Source organism: Balaenoptera borealis (assembly GCF_965194805.1).
Source record: "Balaenoptera borealis genome assembly, chromosome: 19".
NCBI classification, from domain to species: Eukaryota; Metazoa; Chordata; class Mammalia; order Artiodactyla; family Balaenopteridae; genus Balaenoptera; species Balaenoptera borealis.
Window position 1 is genome coordinate 26,983,781 of NC_138878.1, and position 21,190 is coordinate 27,004,970.

General features: G+C 40.2%; 2 protein-coding genes across 13 annotated transcripts in view; one reads left to right on the forward strand and one right to left on the reverse strand.

Annotated features, from left to right (window-relative positions):
* The window catches only part of RSPRY1 (ring finger and SPRY domain containing 1), a 50,075-nt gene extending 33,817 nt beyond the window's left edge, over window positions 1-16,258 (reverse strand). The window contains exons 1-2 of one of the 4 annotated variants that reach the window (XM_082366978.1): window positions 15,993-16,256; window positions 1,610-2,114 (exon numbers count right to left, since the gene is read on the reverse strand). In XM_082366978.1, coding sequence (XP_082223104.1) covers window positions 1,610-1,959 — 350 coding nt within the window. In that variant the 5' untranslated portion in view covers window positions 1,960-2,114; window positions 15,993-16,256. Of the gene's footprint in view, window positions 1-1,609; window positions 2,115-15,655; window positions 15,816-15,992 lie in introns of those variants that run through there. The other 3 variants (XM_082366979.1, XM_082366976.1, XM_082366977.1) reach the window with 3 other exon arrangements.
* Window positions 16,259-16,330: 72 nt separating this feature from the next.
* Window positions 16,331-21,190, forward strand: part of PSME3IP1 (proteasome activator subunit 3 interacting protein 1) — a 44,532-nt gene continuing 39,672 nt past the window's right edge. Inside the window, exons 1-2 of one of the 9 annotated variants that reach the window (XM_082366991.1) lie at window positions 16,402-16,419; window positions 16,521-16,597. Coding sequence is in view for 3 of the 9 variants with exons in the window: in XM_082366987.1 (XP_082223113.1) it covers window positions 20,790-20,852 (63 nt within the window). In the remaining 6 variants the exon portion in view is untranslated. Of the gene's footprint in view, window positions 16,420-16,460; window positions 16,661-18,575; window positions 18,603-20,281; window positions 20,853-21,190 lie in introns of those variants that run through there. The other 8 variants (XM_082366993.1, XM_082366990.1, XM_082366995.1 and 5 more) reach the window with 8 other exon arrangements.

The window sequence follows — 21,190 nt, forward strand, 5'->3', positions numbered from 1 at the left end:
AAAGTTAGGCTGTTATTCAAGTGTACACTACTTGCCTCACATAAGTGGATTATGTGCTTTGGCAACAAGTTCTCTTATAATTTGTAATATTCTCCTGAAGCTTGGAAATAAAGCTCCTCCTGCTTTGCCCCCACACTCTCTTAATCACCCTTTTAAAAAATACAGCAAAGTCTATTCTGTACCTGTTTTTCCAATGGGCTTAAATAACACTGCTGTGGTTTACTTCCTTATTTGGGAAGGACAACTTTTCATTACAGTTTCACAGCACGTTTTAAATGTCACCATGAAGAAACTTTACATAACAGCTTCTAGACCCTTGCTTGAATTTAGAGGATGTAAATGGCATAGATTTATATTCAACAGATATTTCCCACAAACATATAAAGATTACATTAAATTAATTCAGGTACCAGAACTACTTCAAAGGCAGGTTTTAGTAAACTTAGGAAGGCCTTTCTGAATTGGTTATGGTGAATATTTGTAAGAACTACTTTCCCCCAGCATGCTCTATGGCAGATAGAAAAATATGCAAAATAAATCTATTTCTATGAGGAAAAAAAATACCTCAGAATAACATGCACAGGTATACCTTGCTTTATGCTATACTTTCTCAGGAATAAACAAAACTGTGTTTTTATAAATGTGATTATCAAATATTTAGATACTTAAATATATAATACTAGCTGACCCTGAAGCAAAAAGAACCCAGAGAGAACTTTTAAAAAAATAGTCTTCTTTTGAGCAATTGTTAACATGCAAGGCACCATACTAGATGCTTTATATATATTTTATCATGATAATCCTTGTAAGAAAGGTATTACTCTCCTTTTATAGATGAGGAATCTGAGGCTTAAAAGAAGTAATTTACTCAGTGTCATATAGCTAGTTAAGGGGCTGGGCTAGAATTTGAACCTTTGTCCACCATGGTTCTAAAACTTACTCCTAACTACTGTGCTATAGGGTTAAGTTAAAATATTTTTTTCAACTTGAACAATGCCCTTTAATTTCACTGTTATTCAATCTGGGATTTCGTACTTAGACAAAGCAGAGGGGAAAACAAAACAGGTACAGGTGTGTCCTGCAGTTTCTTTTAATTTACAAGCTTCCCAAATGGATCTAAGAGGGCCAACTAAGGGGTAAAAAAGAGGGAGGAGGATGAAAACTCTCCTTGACCTAAGTCCTTCCATTGCCAACGGAAGTTGCATGCAGCTATGTTCTTGGTAAAACAACTCATCTTGAATCTCTGGTCAGTGGAGTAGATAGTCAAGCAAGATAAGAGTGAGTCTTCGTGAAACCATTACCTCTTGTAACTTCAGCACAAACTCACTCCATACTGACTACGTTCCCTAATAAAGATCATAGTTTTAAATAGTGTTTTCTGCTACAGAAATGTTTACACATTTCCCGACCAGTGTAGATGTTAGCAAGTAAAAACATCAAACCTTATAATTTACTCTGCCATAAGAGGAGAAATAAAATATTCTCCCCTTGCCCTATGAGCAACAAGCCTTGGCAAATATATCCTAATGAACCGAAGGAGTCCAAAAGTTATGGTTCCTGGCAGAAGGCTTTTCATTAGATAGGAGGTGACCGTGAGCCAGATACTTACTTATCTACAAGAGTCCGTATGACTGCCAGTGTGTCCAGCACTAGCCCGTCTACATTTTGTTTCTTTCTCCTTGGCTCGTGAGGTCCTCGGCCCCTCCTTGGTGGCCGAACAGGGTCCCGGGGTTGGCTCCTCATGTCAGCAGTGGGTACTGCACTGTTATCGGCCTGCTGCTGCTGGGTGTCAACGCTGTCTTCTGCTCCACTGTCGTCTCGGCAGATACAGGAATTACCCATGGTAGCAGTGGCACCTCTAGTCCCCAGGAAGCGGGCTATGTGCTCCTCAAGAGTCAACAGCAGACCCTGGCCAAGGCTTCTGCTCGCTAAGAACACAGCCCAACCAAAGATAATCATTTAGATAGTTTTCAGTTTTCCAAGTACTGTTGTCATAATCTGGATTTGAGGAACCTGCATCCTATTTGTTTTTAACAACTGAATGCTGAAGAAAGTTGCAGAGTTGATCTCCAACATTATCAATTACAAGGAATCCTGGTCATCCAGTGGCAGTTCTAAAAGAAAAAATGACAAGGAAAATGAATAAAAGATTCTTGCCTACGCAATTACTCAAACTTTCTTAGTGTGATATTATAGATATTAGGATTACAATGAAGAATCATCTTTGGTTATTTTTATAGGTTTCTGACGCAAAGAGGTGTCTTTATATAAGAGTTAACAACCAGTGATTCCTTTCTATAATTATAGTATAAAGTTGATTGCTAAACTATATCCTTGTAAACCATAGGAGTTACCATAGATTTTTTTTAAAAAAATCTCTATCCATACAGAAATACATGAGAAGAATGTGTTCAACTGTTTTAAGGGCTCCTTTTGTGGATTAAAAAAAATTGTCTCCTTTCTTAATTTAAGTGTATGAGAAATTTTAATATGTTTCAAATAAAAATATCTAATTACAGATGTTTGTCTACATGGGGAAGGATGGCTACATGTATATGTATGGCTGAGTCCCTTTGCTGTACACCTGAAACTGTAACAATGTTGTTGATCTGCTATACTCCAATATAAAATAAAAAGTTTAAAAAAAGAACAGAAAAAAATAGTTATGATACCAACGTGATAGCACCCACTTTATAACAAGAATAATAAAAGGATAGAGTGTTCTGTTTAAATTACCCAAACTGCATAGACTTCCCATTTGGAGGCACTCTTGAGAATTTACAGAAATCATATAAGTAGTTACAAAGTTTTTCTGTTATGTAAGCAAGACTCTGTTTTGGGGAAGGTAAATATATATCACAAGGTTACATTTTCACAACGATAAGTTTGTTGCACACAACTGCTACAAAGTTAAGAACAGGGATGCACCAATGATCTTTGTCTGAGCACCTCATAGCAGGCACCTGGCTGGCACTGGGAGAATAAAGATGAACAAGGTACAGTCCCCACCCTCCAGGAATTTGTGGATGGCCATTCTCATCCCACACAGCATGTTTATCATAAAAAAAAAAAAGCCTAATGATAGAGCCAGCTCTTCATTAAGCTGAGGAAATCTGGTTACGTGTAAAAAGAAGTAAAGATTTGGAAGCAGGAGACTAACATGGGGCTGGTAGCAAAAAGTAAAAAATCATGTTGAGACCTGAAGACTAGGACCCATAAGGACACAAACAGACACATAAGGATTAGAGGCTGGTACATAAGGATTAGAGACTGGTAGTCTCTACTCAACATTTGGCTATTTACAATTACATCCTCATATCTTGAGCACTGGCTCAGAAATAGATATAAATAAAATAATTTAGTGGGATCAGAAGCAAGAGAAAACTTATTTGTTATTTTGGACAGATTTGTAGTAAATTCTTTTAAATATTTTCCCAGTCTAATTACTGCTCATAGGGGAAAAATGGAAGGGAAAAAATATATATGTAATATTTAATCTAATCTAATATGTAGAGAGGGGGAGGGACAGGGTAAGGGAGGGAGGGAAGGAGAGGAGAGAGGAGAGGCAATGGATAGACCTTATCTCCCTCCAGACTACCAAGACAAAAATGGCTGAGCCAAGCAATACCACAGATGTTCCTGGTTCTCCCAAAATAGTCAGGCTGTCTTCAAAATTTGGAGGTTGTACTTTAAAGGATGTGACTAAAGTATAGGTAGGAATATGATGCAAGGATTCAGCTGAAAATAACCTTTTAAAAGAGAACACAATGGGAATTCCCTGGTGGTCTAGGGGTTAGGATTCGGCGCTTTCACTGCTGTGGCCCAGGTTCAATCCCTGGTTGGGGGACTGAGATCCTGCAAGCCGTGTGGCACAGCCAAAAATAAATTTAAAATAAATAAATAAATGAAAGAGAACAGCAAAGAGTGGAAGTAATACCATACCATTCCCATCACTGCAGGGACCAGGGTATATAATTCCCTCCAGAGGGTAGATAACCAAAAGATTTCAATGCTTAAAAGGAGACAGAAATCAGAAATAACCCTTTTAAAGGGTCCTTGGTATAAATTTCTGTTGATCTTATAAATTATGCTGGTTTCTGAGAAAGACCAAAAAGGAACATTTAAGAAGTGATGCTTTGGAACTTCCCTGGTGGTACAGTGGATAAGACTCCGTGCTCCCAATGCAAGGGACTCGGGTTCAATCCCTGGTCAGGGAACTAGATCCCACATGCATGCCGCATCTAAGAGTTCGCATGTCACAACTAAGGAGCCTGAGAGCTGCAACTAAGACCCGGCACAACCAAATAAAATTAAAAAAAAAAAAAGTGGTAAAATCTCAAAGACAGCAAGCATTAGGTTAAAAAAAAAAAAAAAGATGCATTGGCCCTTCTCACAAGAAACTTCACAGAGAAGGCACTGCTGGAACAATTTGGATGACAGGAGGTAAGAATTCAAGGTTTCTGGCAGGTCTGCCACTGGGCAGTAGCCTAGCTAATGTCACTTCATTGAAATCTTAAATTATTAGATTAAAATTTTTTCATCCATTGATTTTTTAAAATTAATTTTTATTGGAGTATAGCTGCTTTACAACGTCCATTGATTTTTTTTAAACATCTTTATTGGAGTATAATTGCTTTACAATGGTGTGTTAGTTTCTGCTTTACAACAAAGTGAATCAGCTATACATATACATACATCCCCATATCTCCTTCTTCTTGCGTCTCCCTCCCACCCTCCCTATCCCACCTCTAGGTGGTCACAAAGCACTGAGCTGATCTCCCTGTACTATGCAGCTGCTTCCCACTAGCTATCTATTTTACATTTGGTGATTTTTAAAAAATAAAAAGTGAGAGGGAATTTGCTGGTGGTCCAGTGGCTAAGACTCTGTGCTTCCACTGCAGGGGGCACTGGTTCAATCCCTGGTCAGGGAACTAAGATCCCACATGCCGAAATGCGGCCCAAACAAACAAGCAAACAAAAACAAAAAACATAAAAAGTGAATACATGTTCGTTTTAAGACCTAAATGCTGTAAAGGTCTTTTGCTCTTTTCTGAAAGGCTTTCTTCATAGCCCATTCCCTTCCTGGAGGTAACCCCTGCTAAAAGCTTCATGAATCTGTTTCCACACCTATTATTATGTACTTACAAATTGGCTTTAAAAAAATTAATTAGAACATCACCATATTTTCTATGATTTGCTTTTCCCCCCTTAACATCTTTCTATACCAGTATATATAAAACGACCTCATTCCATTTAAGGCTGAACAGAAATCCATACTCTGGATTAACATAGTTTCTTAACCAATAGTCTATAAACGTCTGTGGCTAAACCAGCTAATACTTTGCGGATGGTAGAAGGTAGTGGTCCAAGATTTGCTACAAGGGAACTCTACTTGGGAATGAACGCTCTATCTCCTGGGGAGGTGCTCTCAATGTTATCAGAGCAGGAGGGAATTCCACTGGCTTCTCTAAAGCTCCAGAGCCTTTCCATGCAATCAGTATGGAAGTTGGGATGGACATGACATGCAAACAGTAGATTCAATCCAACATGACACATTAAATTGGGGAAGGCATACCTGAGGAAGGGAGACAAATCAGGTACTAAAAATATCGGCAATGATTTGAGGATGTCAAGGTGAGATTAAGTCTCAGAAAACAAAGCCTTGAAGGGGAGAGAACAGGGGATCCTATAAAGTTACAGTTTAATGCTAACACTTGTAGAGCTATTTAGAATAACTAACAAGAAACAATGTTGGGAGTGATTGTGAGGAAAGCAGTGGGTTATTTGTAGACATTGAAAAACAAGTGGAAAAGTGTGAGTCATGATATATACATGATCTGTTAGGATACAACTAACTATCCATGTAAGGGGAATGAGATTCCTATCACAAGCCATATTTGAAAATTCCAAATGGATGAAATTTTTTAATTTAAAAATAAATACATAAGAAAGAAAGAAAGGAAGGAAGTTTGTTGGATCTCAAATTCTTTTTTTTTTAAACATCTTTATTGGAGTATAATTGCTTTACAATGGTGTGTTAGTTTCTGCTGTATAACAAAGTGAATCAGCTATATGTGTACATATATCCCCATATCTCCTCCCTCTTGCGTCTCCCTCCCACCCTCCCTATCCCATCCCTCTAGGTGGTCACAAAGCAACGAGCTGATCTCCCTGTGCTATGTGGCTGCTTCCCACTAGCTATCTATTTTACATTTGGTAGGGTATATATATCCATGCCACTCTCTCACTTCGTCCCAGCTTACCCTTCCCCCTCCCCAAGTCCTCATCAAATTCTTAAACTTTATTCTATCCAAATTATTTTTGTTAAGGCTTATTTAAACTGAATGTAGAATAATTAAATCCATGCAGAACTCAAGTATAGTTCAGGTCAATTTTTTCCAAAAGAGTCATTTTCCTTAAATGACCTAGAAAATGATGTCAACTACAAAATTTGTCAGAGAAGGAAATGGAGTAGAAAAATACAAGTATTTTCAGTATTTTAAAACCAAAGACTCTTTTTTAAGGACTATCTGTAAAGACCAGGTATAAATAAGTTAATTAGGGGGAAGAAGCCAGGAGGCATTTCAAAGCAAAGACTCTGAAACATACAAGGAAAAAATAAGAGTTGTTATCTTTAATTTTTTTCTGAAATGAGGATACAGAGTACTCTTGAGGGTTACAGCCAAAAGCAGGACAAATAAGTGAACAAAGTGTAAGATCTTTCAGGTTTATTCAGCACTAAAAAATGTTTAGCTTTTCATCTGGAAATGGCTGTCACTTATGACACTTCTCAGAGACTAAATTGTGAATACTTTAGGCAAAAGACTGGGTGGTGAAGCTAAACAATTATACTTTAGACAGCTTCATTTTATCTCATTCCAAAAAGCATTATGTGGCCCACTTTCCAAGGACCATTGTTTTAAGACAGTAACATTCAGTGTACAGATCTTGTACGGGATGCCAGAGGCCACCTACAGTACAAGGGCACTGGCTTTGCAGTCACACAGTTTGGGCACAGGTCCCAGCCCTGCAATATTTCCAGCTACGCATTCTAATTATCCTGACTACTGACACACTCTAAAACATGGAGGGCTTCCCTGGTGGTGCAGTGGTTAAGAATCTGCCTGCCAATGCAGGGGACACGGGTTTGAGCCCTGGTCCACGAAGATCCCACATGCCGCGGAGCAACTAAGTCTGTGCGCCACAACTACTGAAGCCTGTGCACCTAGAGCCTGTGCTCTGCAACAAGCACTGCAATGCGAAGCCCACGCACCACAACGAAGAGCAGCCCCCGCTCACCACAACTAGAGAAAGCCCGCACGCAGCAACGAAGACCCAACGCAGCCAAAAATAAATAAATTAATAAATTAATTAAAAAAAACAAAACAAAAAACATGGAGATAGTAATAGTTCTTACACCTCATAGTAGTTCTACGAGGATTAAATGAAATAGTACGTGTAAAACACATGGCACAGTGCCCAACATGTAAAATGGATCCCAAAATGCAAGATGTTATTATAAAATGAGCAGGTAGCTAATCAGAAGTAACCAGATAATCTGGGAGGTGGGGGCTATGGAATCAGATCTGTCTTAATTAAGAGCACTAAGATAACTAACAAACTCATCTTTTATAGAACTCATCTACCCTGTACTGAAATAATTTTTACTTATCTATACTTTTAGACAAAGAACCTTGGAAAAGATTGTAGCTTAATAATCCCAAAGGTGATGGGCATTAGAGTCACTTAGGTACTTCTTAAAATCCAAATTCCTGGTTCTACTCCAAATAGCCAGCATCTGAATTTCTAGGATGTGGCCCAAGCAAGTGTTTTCTTAAAAGCTCCCCAGGTGATTCTGATGGTGGCCAGGTCTGGAAATCACTGTGCTATAGAACCCAACACAGAAACTGGCACTGTAGGCAGGACTTCCTGACTGAATGAAGGGACAAATTGAAACACTAAAGGGTGATTCTTCTGGGGTCTAAAAAGTTAATCTCCTTTTCCAGAAAAATGAACTGAGACTATCTTTGAACATAGTCTTTTGGAGAAGTTAGCCAAAATAACCATTAGAAAAGTTACATCCATTAGTGATTACGTACAGTACATACTAACACAATGAAACAGCCCCTATATTTCCCACCACATCCATCCTATGAAGCATCATACTGGACCTAGATGGTACCCTGCTTATGGGTAATGTTATCCAAGGGTTGACAGACTGAATGGAATGGAAAATGAGTAAGACTAGAGATTATGTAAAGGCAACACATTTGTAATACCTATATACTTCACCTTAAGTTTGAAGGCTACTTAGCATTAGATGGTCAAGTCAGTTTTGAAACCAAAAACAAAAGCTAGTCACATAATTTAAATATATACAACTATCAGATTTGCAGCTGTGGCAATCATCAACTGATTTCATGATAGTGATACCACTGGATGCCATTGCTTAGTAGAAATACTTTTCTTGGGCTTCCCTGGTGGCACAGTGGTTAAGAATCCACCTGCCAATGCAGGGGACACGGGTTCGAGCCCTGATCCACGAAGATCTCACATGCTGCAGAGTAACTAAGCTCGTGTGTCACAACTACTGAGCCTGCATTCTAGAGCCCGCGAGCCACAACTACTGAAGCCTGGGCGCCTAGAGCCTGTGCTCCTCAACGAGAAGCCGCGCCCCGCAACGAAGAGTGGCCCCCGCTCACCGCAAGTAGAGAAAGCCTGTGGGCAGCAACAAAGACCCAACACAGCCAAAAATAGTAAATAAATAAAAATAAATAAATTTATTAAAAAAAAGAAATACTTTTCTTACCATCTAAATGGTAATGCTTTTTAAATCATTACACTGTTCATGACTATTCTGCTAAAAGGGCATAATTACAAACATTTCCTTTGCAAATCTACTTCTCTGAAGTTTAGTATTATTTATTTTTATCCTCCCCCTTTGAAAAAAGAAAGTAAAGACTATTCTTTCCATGCCTATATCATTTATGATTTATTAATTTTACATTTTATATGTTTTAAAGCCGCTCTGAGAGAGGGAAAAAACAAACTTGGGCTCTCAGTAAGTTTAGTGTTAAAGGAGTGAGGTCTGGTTCTCAAAACACAGACCTCTACCATCATAAACAGCTCACCACAGAGACATCTGCCAACTGGCCTAACCCTCTCTAACAAATGGTCCAGGAATCAATGATTCATCTCTTCAAATATTTGCTTGCATTCAATCATAATACAGCTCAGTGACTTTAAGAATACTTTCTTTTCTCTGAAAATAAGACTTCAGGATTGTGCTGCCAAGACAGGAGAGGCTGGTTAAATGAATGACCATAGGAAGAAAAACCAAATTTTGGGCATAAAATTACTATTGCTGTCATCTTTACCTCATTGTTCCAAAACAGTGGATGCAGTACTTTTTTCCAATCCACCACCCAAAGGTTAAATCATATAGCATGAACAGTAACAATATATAATACACTGGAAATTTTAATGATTTTCTCTCCTTAGAAAATGTTTTGGATTTTTCCCCTAAGACAGTGAATGCATTACAAGTGGTAGCTTCTAGTGTTAATGTTCACTATGCCCCTCCGACATTTTATTATGAAAAATTTCAAACATATAGCAAAGGTGAATTTTACAGTGAACACCTATATACCCACCACCTAGATTCTACCATTTACATTTTACTATACTTGCTTTATCACATCTCTACACATCTCTATCCATCATCAATCCACCTATTTTTTTTGATGCATTTCAAAGGCATCAGTATACTTCCCCCTAAAAAATTCAGTATGCATATCACTAACTGGACTTCAATGTTTTGAGGTTACATTTATATGTAATAAAATGTACAGGTCTTAAGCATGTATGTGCAGAACTTTGTCTAGTGTGTATACCTGTATAACCCAAACCCTATCAAGATAGGGCAACTTACCCAGAAATATATTTGCTTTTAAAATATCCTGCAAGGGGCTTCCCTGGTGGCGCAGCGGTTGGGAATCTGCCTGCTAATGCAGGGGACACGGGTTCGAGCCCTGGTCTGGGAAGATCCCACATGCCGTGGAGCAACTGGGCCCGTGAGCCACAACTACCGAGCCTGCGCGTCTGGAGCCTGTGCTCCGCAACAAGAGAGGCCGCGATGGTGAGAGGCCCGCGCACCGCGATGAAGAGTGGCCCCCACTTGCCACAACTAGAGAAAGCCCTCGCACAGAAACGAAGACCCAACACAGCCAAAAATAAAAATTAATTAATTAATTAAAAATAAATAAATAAATAAATAAATAAAATAAAATATCCTGCAGGACGCCCCAATGACCACAATTTTCTTGTATTTAAATGGGGAAAACTTGGAGGGCAACAAGATTCTTTGGTAGCAAAGTAGATAAGAAAGGTGTATTGTATATCAAGAGTACACTTGCCAGTTGAAACAGAAACCACCTAAAGACATTTTAACAAGAGCATTTTTTGTCTCTAGACTCTAAGGTATCTGATATTCAGGGGAAAGGGAAGTGAAAGATTGTGAAGTATTTGGTTGGAACTTCACTTTTCCCCCAAAAGGAAAGGCAGCTCTGATAAGATATTTTTACATGTCATCCAGGTGTCCAAAACTGTCTGCAGTGGCACTGGGCACTTGAGGTTTAAGTCACATAGAGTATTCTTATCCCCTGGATTGTAACCTTCAAGTTGTCTGGGAAAAGCACTGAATGATTCTGATATTTCTCTTATGCACTGAGGTTGGTTTAAGAAAGTATATCTTTGAGGGAAAAGTAGATAATTTTTCTGGTTGAACTGTTAGAGAAGAGTATTTATGGCTAGGACAGAGTAAGGGATTTCCAGAAGCAAATAACAATAAAAAAGAGAGAAAAAAAAAAAAAAGGAGAAATGAATAATCCCTGTCTGGTCTCAAAGGTTGAAAAATTTGCCTTGGACCCAAAAAGGAAATGCTAAGGAAGAACTGAGGTAAGCGGTAATGATGGCTACCATACAGAGGAGAAAAACAAATGTTTTTCCATGCTGTTTGGAATTTTCACCTCCAGGAGACCAAATAACAGGAAATAATATAGATGTGTCAAACACATACATGATTAACAAATCTGAAGGAAAAGGATTTTTCTGTTATAGGAAACTCTTTGCTATTAAGAAAAGCAAACAAAATATGTAAACAGTATGAATAGCAACACTTTCCTTAATGAGAACCACTTAAAAGTGGTGTCTGAAAACACTCAATTGCACACTCGACTGTATACCTACCAGAACCTAACAGGTATTCAATAAGCATTTTAAGTGAGTTTATTCTAAAATCTGTAAAGGGGATATATGTATATGTATAACTGATTCACTTTGTTATAAAGCAGAAACTAACACACCATTGTAAAGCAATTATACTCCAATAAAAATGTTAAAAAAAATCTGTAAAAAACATATTTATCTCTTTGAGAAGCTGAGACAACATCACTCAATAAATATGAATCTAATGCTTATATGCCAGGCACAGAGCAAAGATGAAAAAAGGTACCTCGTGCTCTTCTTAAAGGGATGAAGGAAGACAACACAGAGTGCCCAACCCATAATATAGCACCTGCCACAGAAGCCCATGCATATAGTGTCAGGTTCACTAGGAGGAGGCCCCTCGCTCCACCATTCTTCCAGTGGAAAAGGAACTTAGTAATATTCAAGTATCTCCACAGGAGCAAGTTTTTAGGTGACTGTATAAATCAGCATTAGCAAAAGAGGAATGAAGGATTTATATTTGCACTGCAACGTATTCATGTCTTAAATAAGCCAAAATATTGTTGGTACAAATATCCCTGACCACACAGTGAAAGGTTAACTGAAAGTCCATAAATTAAATTGATAAAGATGAAGCTAATAGTAACTCTAATGAAAAATAAAGAGGAAACACGATGAAAAACCAAGATCAATTTGAGACAATACTGATGATGCATCCCAAATAAGCATCATCCCTTCCTGAATATTGTAGGAATCCCCATTCTGCATATGACATGTAAGAAGCTTTGCATTGGTGCCAAGTTTCCTATGACAGTACTTTCTGGGAGAAAAAGGTATTAGAGCCAACAGTAAACTCTTTAATGTTGTGCTAGTTTTGGTTTATGAATATTATGTTTTAGTAATCCTTAATAATTTACTTGGCAGGTTATTAATAAGTAGCCTTAGGCATAGGTAGGTATGAGCAACTATGAAGCAATAAGAATTGAAAAAAAGGAGAGGGGCCAGGTAGGAGCCATACTTTGAGAATCACTGCATTAAAGGAGCACAGAAGAGGAAACTTAATTCTTCAGGAGGTAGAAGGGGTAAGAAAAAAAAACTAACACTGAAACATTAAACTGAGGTAATAAACCTGCTAAGTAAGGTATTTCAAAACCTTCTACTTTATGTGTATACGACCCATGAAATTATGCTTGGAAACTATAATTTCAAGCAATAAGAAAGCTACATACAGGGTTCATTCCTTAACAAACTTAAGGAGTGCATCAATCCTTTGCTGTCTCAAATGCATTCTTAGTTTTCAAAAGCTTAGAGAGGGAGAAAGGGGAATATTCTCTAAGAGCTTATCACTATTTATTAGATAACTTTATCTCATTTAGCCTTGTATATATCATAGTTATCTACAGTTAAACATGCTTTCACATACCGAACCAGCAAGCATTCCCTTTTGGAATGGACACTGAGAGTAAAATATAACAAATACGTACTTTTTTTCTAATCATAAAGGTTGGCAAGAAAACTATATCAAAAGCCAACTTATTGAACAGATAAACCGAAGGGAACATATTCACTTTTTTGCCTTCCTAAAAGTTGTGAAAGTCTCCTCCTAAGGTTGTGGCCCAAGTTATGGCATTTACTACTTCAGAACTGTTCTGTTCTTCAAGTTTCTAACTTGCATACCAGGAAAAAACTATCCAAATTCAATGGTAAATGCCTTGAAAAATGCCCAAATATTTGAAGAGAAGCTAAATAGATACTTTACTACCCACCTTTCCCCGGCCATAACTCTTTTGAAATAGATTACTGTGGTTCTACTGTGGTTCCTGTCTGTGATGCCTAATGACTTTTCACTTACTTTTGCAACCCTGTGACAGTCACATCCTACTTTACAAGAATCCCACCACAAAACAGAAAATTTCCAATTTAAAGTAGCGTTAATAGTGGGACTTTCCTGGTGGTGCAGTGGTTAAGAATCCGCCTGCTGATGCAGGGGACACAGGTCCCATCCCTGGTCCGGGAAGATCCCACATGCCGTGGAGCAACTAAGCCTGTGTGCCACAACTACTGAGCCTGTGCTCTAGAGCCCGCGTGCCACAACTACTGAAGCCCGCGTACCTAGAGCCTGTGCTCCACAGCAAGAGAAGCCACCTCAATGAGAAGCCCACACCCTGCAACGAAGAGTAGCCCCCGCTCGCTGCAATTAGAGAGAAAAGACTGGGCGCAGCAACGAAGACCCAACACAGCCAAAAAATAAAAATAAAAAAAAAAAGTAGCGTGATAGTGGTTACCATCTCAAGAATTCCTAATAATTTTTCAAACTATACAGGTACTAGATTGTCCAAGAGAGTTGTATTTTAAAGAATGCAAAATGACTTCTCATTTCATTATAACAAATTACTTCATTATTAGGAAAAGCATAGGCAATTCTTGATAGACTGAATTAAGCTCATGAGTTGAAACAGACTGTAATAAATTCACTTTAGGAACACACAATGATTTTTTTTTTGATTATGCTCTTGCCAAAACATACTTCAAAGTTGTTATTTTCCCCTATTCACTACAGAATAACATACTACTACATAAAATGCTAAGTTTTTATTTTCTCTTGATTCTTGGCCAATTTACTAACTGGAAAGTTATTTTGCTGACAAAGCAGAAAAAGTCCACATAAAGTATGCTGGAACACTTCCTATAGTCAATAACGTAAAAATAATCATGGAGTACAGAAATAATGAAAACAGCAAAAGCAGGACACAGACCTTAAGCAGTAGGTCTGCACGACATGTACCCTGGGAACCAGAAAGCTCACAAAATCACCAGTGATTTTTTCAAAAAAGACTCATGGAACATAAGATTAGAAAAACAGGAAGTTCAAGTCGGCTTTTTGTTTAAAAAAAAAAAACTTCAAAAATCACAAATTACTAAATATTTGTTAAACCAGCTCTAACAAATGCAACTAACCAAAAATTAGGAAAATGTCAGACATGGGCACAGTACGTATAACCTCACAGAGGGAGCTACAAGGCAAGATATCACCCCAGGAAATGCAAACTATATATGGTGAAAAGTAGAAAAAAACACTGTGGAAGAGAAATATAAAAGCAATTGCTAATGCGCCTCATAATCTATAGTTTGGGGCTACTACAGGAAGGCATAGTATTCATGGAAAAAAAAGGAGGTCTCATTTCTAAAATCACAACTGAGGGAGGAAACATGATATTCACTACCTGTAGACATCCAAAGGCCACAAATACATTTATATGGGAAAAGGGGAGGTAGTTTACAATATTGAGATCAAATTACCTACAGGAAAATTTCAGCTGTCAGAAAAAAAAATTCCCGAAGGAAAAGATTATATCATAGGGCTATCTTCTGCCAGTACCATCAGAAGTTCAAAGTAAATTAAAACTCTGGGAGCAAAACTGGAAATCCCTCTACTCCCATCTAAGCAGGAGTTGAAATCATGGGTTTAAGATTATATGACCTACAAAGCTGTAAACCTTGATGCTTTCAGTACAATATGGCTCCCAGCACTTCATAGGTGATCAACAAGTGTATTAATGCTAATCCCTTACATCTACATACTGCTTTACAGTTTAGAAAGTGCCTTCACTTTCATTTCTCAACAGCAACCCCTTTGATGGTAGAATCACAATACTTTACTTTCACACAGCTTGTAGTCTGTAAAGTACTTTCACACACTGTTATTTTACAGAAGAGACCCAAGGAGGTTAAGGAGGAGGAGATGGTAGGTAAGGGGCCTGGACAACCAAGGGACTCTATTCAGTCAGTTAAATAGACACTTCTAACCTTTAGAAGTTCAAAGTACAACACTCCAGGGGGAGCAACCTCATTCAGACAGCTATACAGGATAGAACGCCAGAGTCTCAGTGGACCATTTCTGCCTCTACCTCCGCCCCCAAAGACAGGGAAACTGAGGTAGCAGGTAGAACAAAAGCCTGATCTAGAGTCACGCAGGGCGTGCTGGTGGGACGGACTTCCCCCACTCCACCTGCACTATGCCCAGAAGCGGCTGAATCCTGTGTCTGAGAGGAAAACGCTTGCCATTCCCGCTTCCCTCTCACTATTCCCCATCCAGGCTTTCCTATGGATGGGGGTCTTTTCTCCCCGGAACCGCGCAGCAAATCCTCTCTCTCCAGGCCCTTACCCATTTGTCACATGGGGCCTCCGAGGTAGAACCCGCTAGCTCTGGCTCCCAACTCCTAGCCTCTCTCTCTGAGGCGTCTCTTGACCCTAAGGTACGTCTAAGCTTCCCCGGCTATGGTCTACCTCCCACTCGTGCCACCTAAACCTCAAACTCCACAAAAGGAAACCCTCCCCAAGCGTCCTCCCACCTACCTCCTCCACCCTGGGCACCCCTGAGGAGCACTCCTAAGTATCAGCAGCCTCCCAGGAGCTACCTGCTTCTCACCTGGGCCCCTTTAGCCGCGGCCTCCTCAGAAGGGCGACCCCCAACAACCTCCTCGGTCAAGAACCCCCTAAAGGGGGAACACCCTCTTCCAGAAACCTCTCCGGGCGCCTTCAGCACGGCCCTCGCTGGAGGACCTCTGGGCTGTTTCCTGGGCTCTGCCCAACGCCACCCCCTCCCAGGCCTCTTCTCGGAACCTCCCCCAGCCCCAGTCCGGTCTCTCCGCCGCAGACTCGGGCGGCTGTTCCCCTCCCTCACGGACGTCCCCAGCCCTGGGGTTCCCCCCACTCCGCGTCCCCAGGGGCTTCCCGGAGCAGCGTGACTGGGCTGCGGCACTGACTTTCTCCAGCTCCCGGGCCCACCCGAGGGAGGAGGCGGCGGCGGCGGCGGCGCAACTCCTTTGTGACAGGTCCGAGAGAGCGGTAAAGATGGACGCGAGGCCACAGCGCTGCCATTACGTGCTGGGCCCACCCCCGCTTCGTACCGCCCAGGCCCTCCCTCAGTCCCCTAGGAAACGCCCCTTCCTCAGTGGCAATCCCTCTTCCTGACAGCCAATCATCTTTCAGAGACCACGTCACGTGACATCGCCCCCCCTCGGCCCGCCCCCCTGGAGGAAGCTGGCCAATCCCCTTGCTGAAATGTGAATGGCCCAATCAAGTCTCTCCCGCTAGCTTTCCAGGGACCGGATTTCCATCTGTCTCCTGGGGAGGAAGAGAGGTGCGGATTGGGTTACGCTGCCGGAAGGGGGGAGGAGCTCTGTTGTGGCGGTGAGGAAAAGGAATCTCAGAAGGGTTGGAAGAAATATAAAAGCAAAGGCTGTTTTTCTTGCTTTCTTTCTGTTTTTACTTTCTTTTTCTTTTTCCTTAAGAGCGAGCGGCCCTTGCGGTGGCGGTTTGGGGTGGGCGCCGCCGAGGTGAGGGGGTCTCGCCTCCCGCACGCTGGTAGGTGAGTGCGGCCTGGGCCCTGGCCAGGCAGCGAAACCTGGGCTCCGGCTTTCTCGCTCCGGAGGTGAGGGGCTGCGTCTGATGGGAGGTTTAGGGCCAGGTCTGCCCTCAGTCCGCTCTCTCGCCCAGTGTTCTGAGTCACCGGGGACAGGGGCTTGCGGGGCCCAGCCTGAGGGAAGCCGAGGGAGCCCGCGGGAATGCCTTCAGGTCCTGTGGAGGAGGATGCCGACCCTTTCAAGCGGTCCTGGGACTTTGGGCCTCTAGTCGGCTCCCCTGTACCTTTTCTGTCAGGTGGGGCCACCCAGGCTCCAGGTGAGGAGCGGGCTCTTGTCCCAGAGGTCTTGGAACGGCTCCAGGCTCCTCGGGAGATGTGGGGGGTGCCTGGTTGGAAATGATTGAGTCACAGAATCAGTGCAGGAGGAGAAACATTTATTATGTACCAGTAGATGTGCTCAGTGCGTTTTCTTCTAATAGAAAACAAACCGGTGTGCTCGTTTTGCAGAAAATTTAGTAAACTAAGACCGCGCGGGTTGAAGCGTCTTGTTTGAGAGTTGCTGGCCCAGGTGAATGTCAATGCGCATGGCGGGAAAGGGGGAGACCTATTCGTTCAGAGCACTGGTTCTTAAACTAGTAGAAAACAAGAGCTTCTGCGGCCCTTTTAAAATGCAGATTCTCGGACCCCACCCCAGATAGTCGGACTCGGGTCTTGGGGGGGACCCAGGAAGCCAAGTGCGGCTCTGGTGGTCAGAATTCCCAATGACCTCTTGTGTACCAGCTGTTGGGTAAGATTTGTTGATAATTCATTCAGCTGTTTGCCTTATTGCTGTGTTAACAAGGACCCCGTGAAATGGTTTGGAAGGCACTGCTTTTGAAACCCTTGAGAGGAATTAGTGTGTAGGCCCCTTTTTGATAACAAGCAATTGAGCTGAGGTAAAGGCAGCTTGTACAGTCTTTCAGATGGAGCTTGAGGTTAACAATTTGTAAGGGTCTGAAAGCAGAGGCTGCCCAATTATCTTTCTCACCTGAGGTGTTGGTGCCTCAGGTGAGAAATTCTTCGTGGTTGTAAGAAAGGAAGAATTATGTCAATACCATTTACCTGGTTAGCAGTCTTTACCTTTAGCTTCTAAGAATCTTGCTGTTTTGGTTAGAATCAAGCTGCTGCTTCAGAAATTGAAAACCACGTATCTGGTAAATGAAGTAATTTAAGTGCATGGTTCAGCCATAGACTCAGTTGTGTGTAATTATGTCTTCGTGGCAGCTAAATTAAACAATTTTAGTGTGCTCACTGTTGATCACCTTTTGTACTTACTTTGTCTTAATTGTCAAATATGATGTGTCACTTTTTACTATAGGATGTGTTTTACAGATTATTTTGTGCTTGTCTTTGGTTTTCTGCATTTTCATTATGATGTATGCAACTATGGATTTGTTTCTGTTCAATTAGTTTGGTGTTTATTACACTTATTAATTTGTGGATTGGTGTCTTTCATTAGTTCTGTAAAATTCTCAGCCATTTTATATTCATGTATTGCTTCTGCCCCGTTGTTTATCTTTCTTTTTTATTGATTTAACATAGACCTTTTCACTCTCTTCTTTATGCCTCTTACTCTTTTTACTTTTCTATACTATATTCTGGATAATTTCTTCTTTATTAATTCTCTCATAGGTTATTTCTAACCTGTTACTAAACTCATCTGTTGCAATCTTAAATTCAGTTATTGCATGTTTTAGTTACTGAAGTTCTATTTTTTTTTTTCTTTTCAAATGTGCCATGCCACTGTCTTACAGTTTCTTATTCTCTGCTATTAATTTTGAGGCTTGGTTTTTATTTCTTTAAACATGGTAATCATAGTTGTTTTGTAATCTATATATGTTAATTCCTTTGGGAATATAAATTTCCTTTGGGTCTGTTTCTGTTACCCATTATTCCTGCTTTTTTTCTTACCAGTTCACCTTTACCTTGATGGTGTAGTTCTTTGGGGTACCAGATTAAGATGGAGAAAAAGGTGGTTATCAGACTCCGCACACCCTGGGTGGGCTCCCTGCTTTTGAGTTTTGCTTCACAAGGGCACCAAAACAGCAGCTTTCAAGATCAGAGAAATCCTTGGGATGAAAACCAGTTTGAATATTGGACTTAATGTGGTTTTCACCTTGTCTTGGGTTTTTGGCCAAATTCTTTACCATCTTGTTAGCTTTTCTATTTGTTTAAAAATTATTTAAAAAAATTCTTCCAGTTTTACTTATCATAGAGGTAGGAGATTGGTCTCAATTACCTAGCCCACTATTTCTGGAAATGAAGGCCCCCTTTGATTTTAATTTTAGAGTGTGAAATATGTCATTTCAGGGAAACTTGAGTTAAAGATAATTTTTCTTAATATATCTAAACTTCCACCACTTTTCACTGTGCAGTGTCATAGCTGCAAAATTAAGCTTCCCCTGTGCTTTTTCTCTAGTCTTCCTTATCTAACTTCTATTCTCTTAGAGCATTTAACCTCATTCTGCATTTCCTTAAATTGCTCATGTACCAACCTTATCTCTTTTATTGAATGCAGGTTCCTCACTTGCTAAAAAGTAGTGCCAGTTTACTACCTAGCACTGTGCCTTGCACATAATAGGTTCCCTGTAAAGATTTACTTCAAAAGTACAGATGAATGAGTTAGTGGGCCTTGTATGATTGGTGTAATGTAAAACCTTTTTTTGTCTTTTTTAAATTTGGCCTTAAGAGAGGAGATACATAAAGCCTGGAGGGTGGGGGTGGGAAGGAGTATGATTTAGTGTGGGTTAGGTTCCAAAGTTAGCCCAGATGGTAAAATAGTGTGTAATCAAAGCTATCCTCGAAAAACTTTTAGGGAGGCACCATGTTGGATGTAGGTATACCAGCGCAGCAAAATTCCAGCATGGCCAGATTTTCCTCCAGCTTTGAAACAGATGCTGTTTTTCTTCCTTTGAGTCCCAGATGAAGTAGTTGGTTTGCCTTTAGGAATTACAATGTGTAAAAAAATATAACTAATATTAGAATCACACATAGTGAGGGAAGTATTTATACTCTGAGAGGCACACATGAATTGGGGAGCTGAGAATTAGCTAAGGGAACCAATATTTAAGTTCTCTCTTTTTTTCTTCCAGTGGATATAGATGAATTCAGAGTAAATGCACATATGATGAGATTTTTTGTCTTGTGCTATGGAAAGATAAATGTATATTTAGTTTTTTTTTTACCTTTTAACTTCATGTGTTTTTTAGATGCCTAGACAACCAGAAGTTTACTTCAAATTGCTCTTTATAGTAAACATTCTAAATATGAATTACATTGCTTATGGTGTACCTTCATTTTGAGATTCTTTAGTCTCCTTTGCTAGTGGAATAGGTTAAATAAGCCTCAGTGTTAGAAGAGTGACTAAGGATTACTTTGTCTAGTAATAAGTGCTGACAAAGTGTTCTCTGTTAGTAGTTGTCATTCATTCTCTGAAGTTTTATTTATTTATTTATTTATGTTTGGCTGCGTTGGGTCTTCGTTGCTGCCCGCGGGCTTTCTCTAGTTGCCATGAGCGGGGGCTACTCTTGGTTGCGGTGCGCGGGCTTCTCATTGCTGTGGCTTCTCTGGTTGCAGAGCACGGGCTTTAGGCACGCAGGCTTCAGTAGTTGTGGCACATGGGCTTAATTGCTCCGTGGCATGTGGGATCTTCCCAGACCACGGATAGAACCTGTGTCCTCTGCCTTGGCAGGCGGATTCTTAACCACTGCGCCACCAGGGAAGTCCCTGAAGTTTTATAATACAGGGAAAGTTGGCTTGATCTAAACTGCTGTAGCTTGGTAGAAGTGCCTTCTGGCCAGAAAGCAGTCTTTATTTGGAATATTTTTGAGTTTGCCAGATGACAAATTCCTCTTAGTTGCTGTCCTGCATTTTGAAATCCCATGTGACTTGAACATCAGGATAAAAGTGTTGAAAGAGCAGTACTTAAGTATATTTACTGACAGAAAGAAAGTGGATTGGCCTATTGTTTTTGCTCCCCAGAGGGAAGCCTTAGAACACCGTAACACAGAGATCTGATCCTCCCTGGTGTATTTTTACACATCCAGTGTATCTAATGTTAGAAATTAGGAGGGTATGGTGGCTAGTGATGTAAACACTTAGGTAGTCTGCCATCACAAAATTCAGTTCCATAGGAAACCAGATCTCATTAATTTGTATCATGGCACGAGCTAAATGGAATAATTTTCAGGTCAGCAGTGGCAATTATTTTGGGAGCAGCAATGTAAGTTTTGTTTTTTAAAACTTGTATAGCATGCTATGTATGAGTCCATTCTGTCATTCTGTCCCACCAACCTGGAAATTAAATACTTCAGTCTCCAGTACAAATACAGTAGTGCAGTGTTTAACATTTACTTCAGCTTGAAATATAAGAACTTTGTTTCTTTGGCTGTCAAGCAAATTTGAAAACTCTTTGCATCAGTTTGAAACTTTTAAGTTGGGACAAAGTGATTTTGGTATGGTTTTGGTTTTCCATGAATTCCATATTTGAAGAACTTAAATAATCCTTTTAAAAATAATGTAATGTTTAATTTGATAATTAAACTTGAGTCAAAAAAGCTG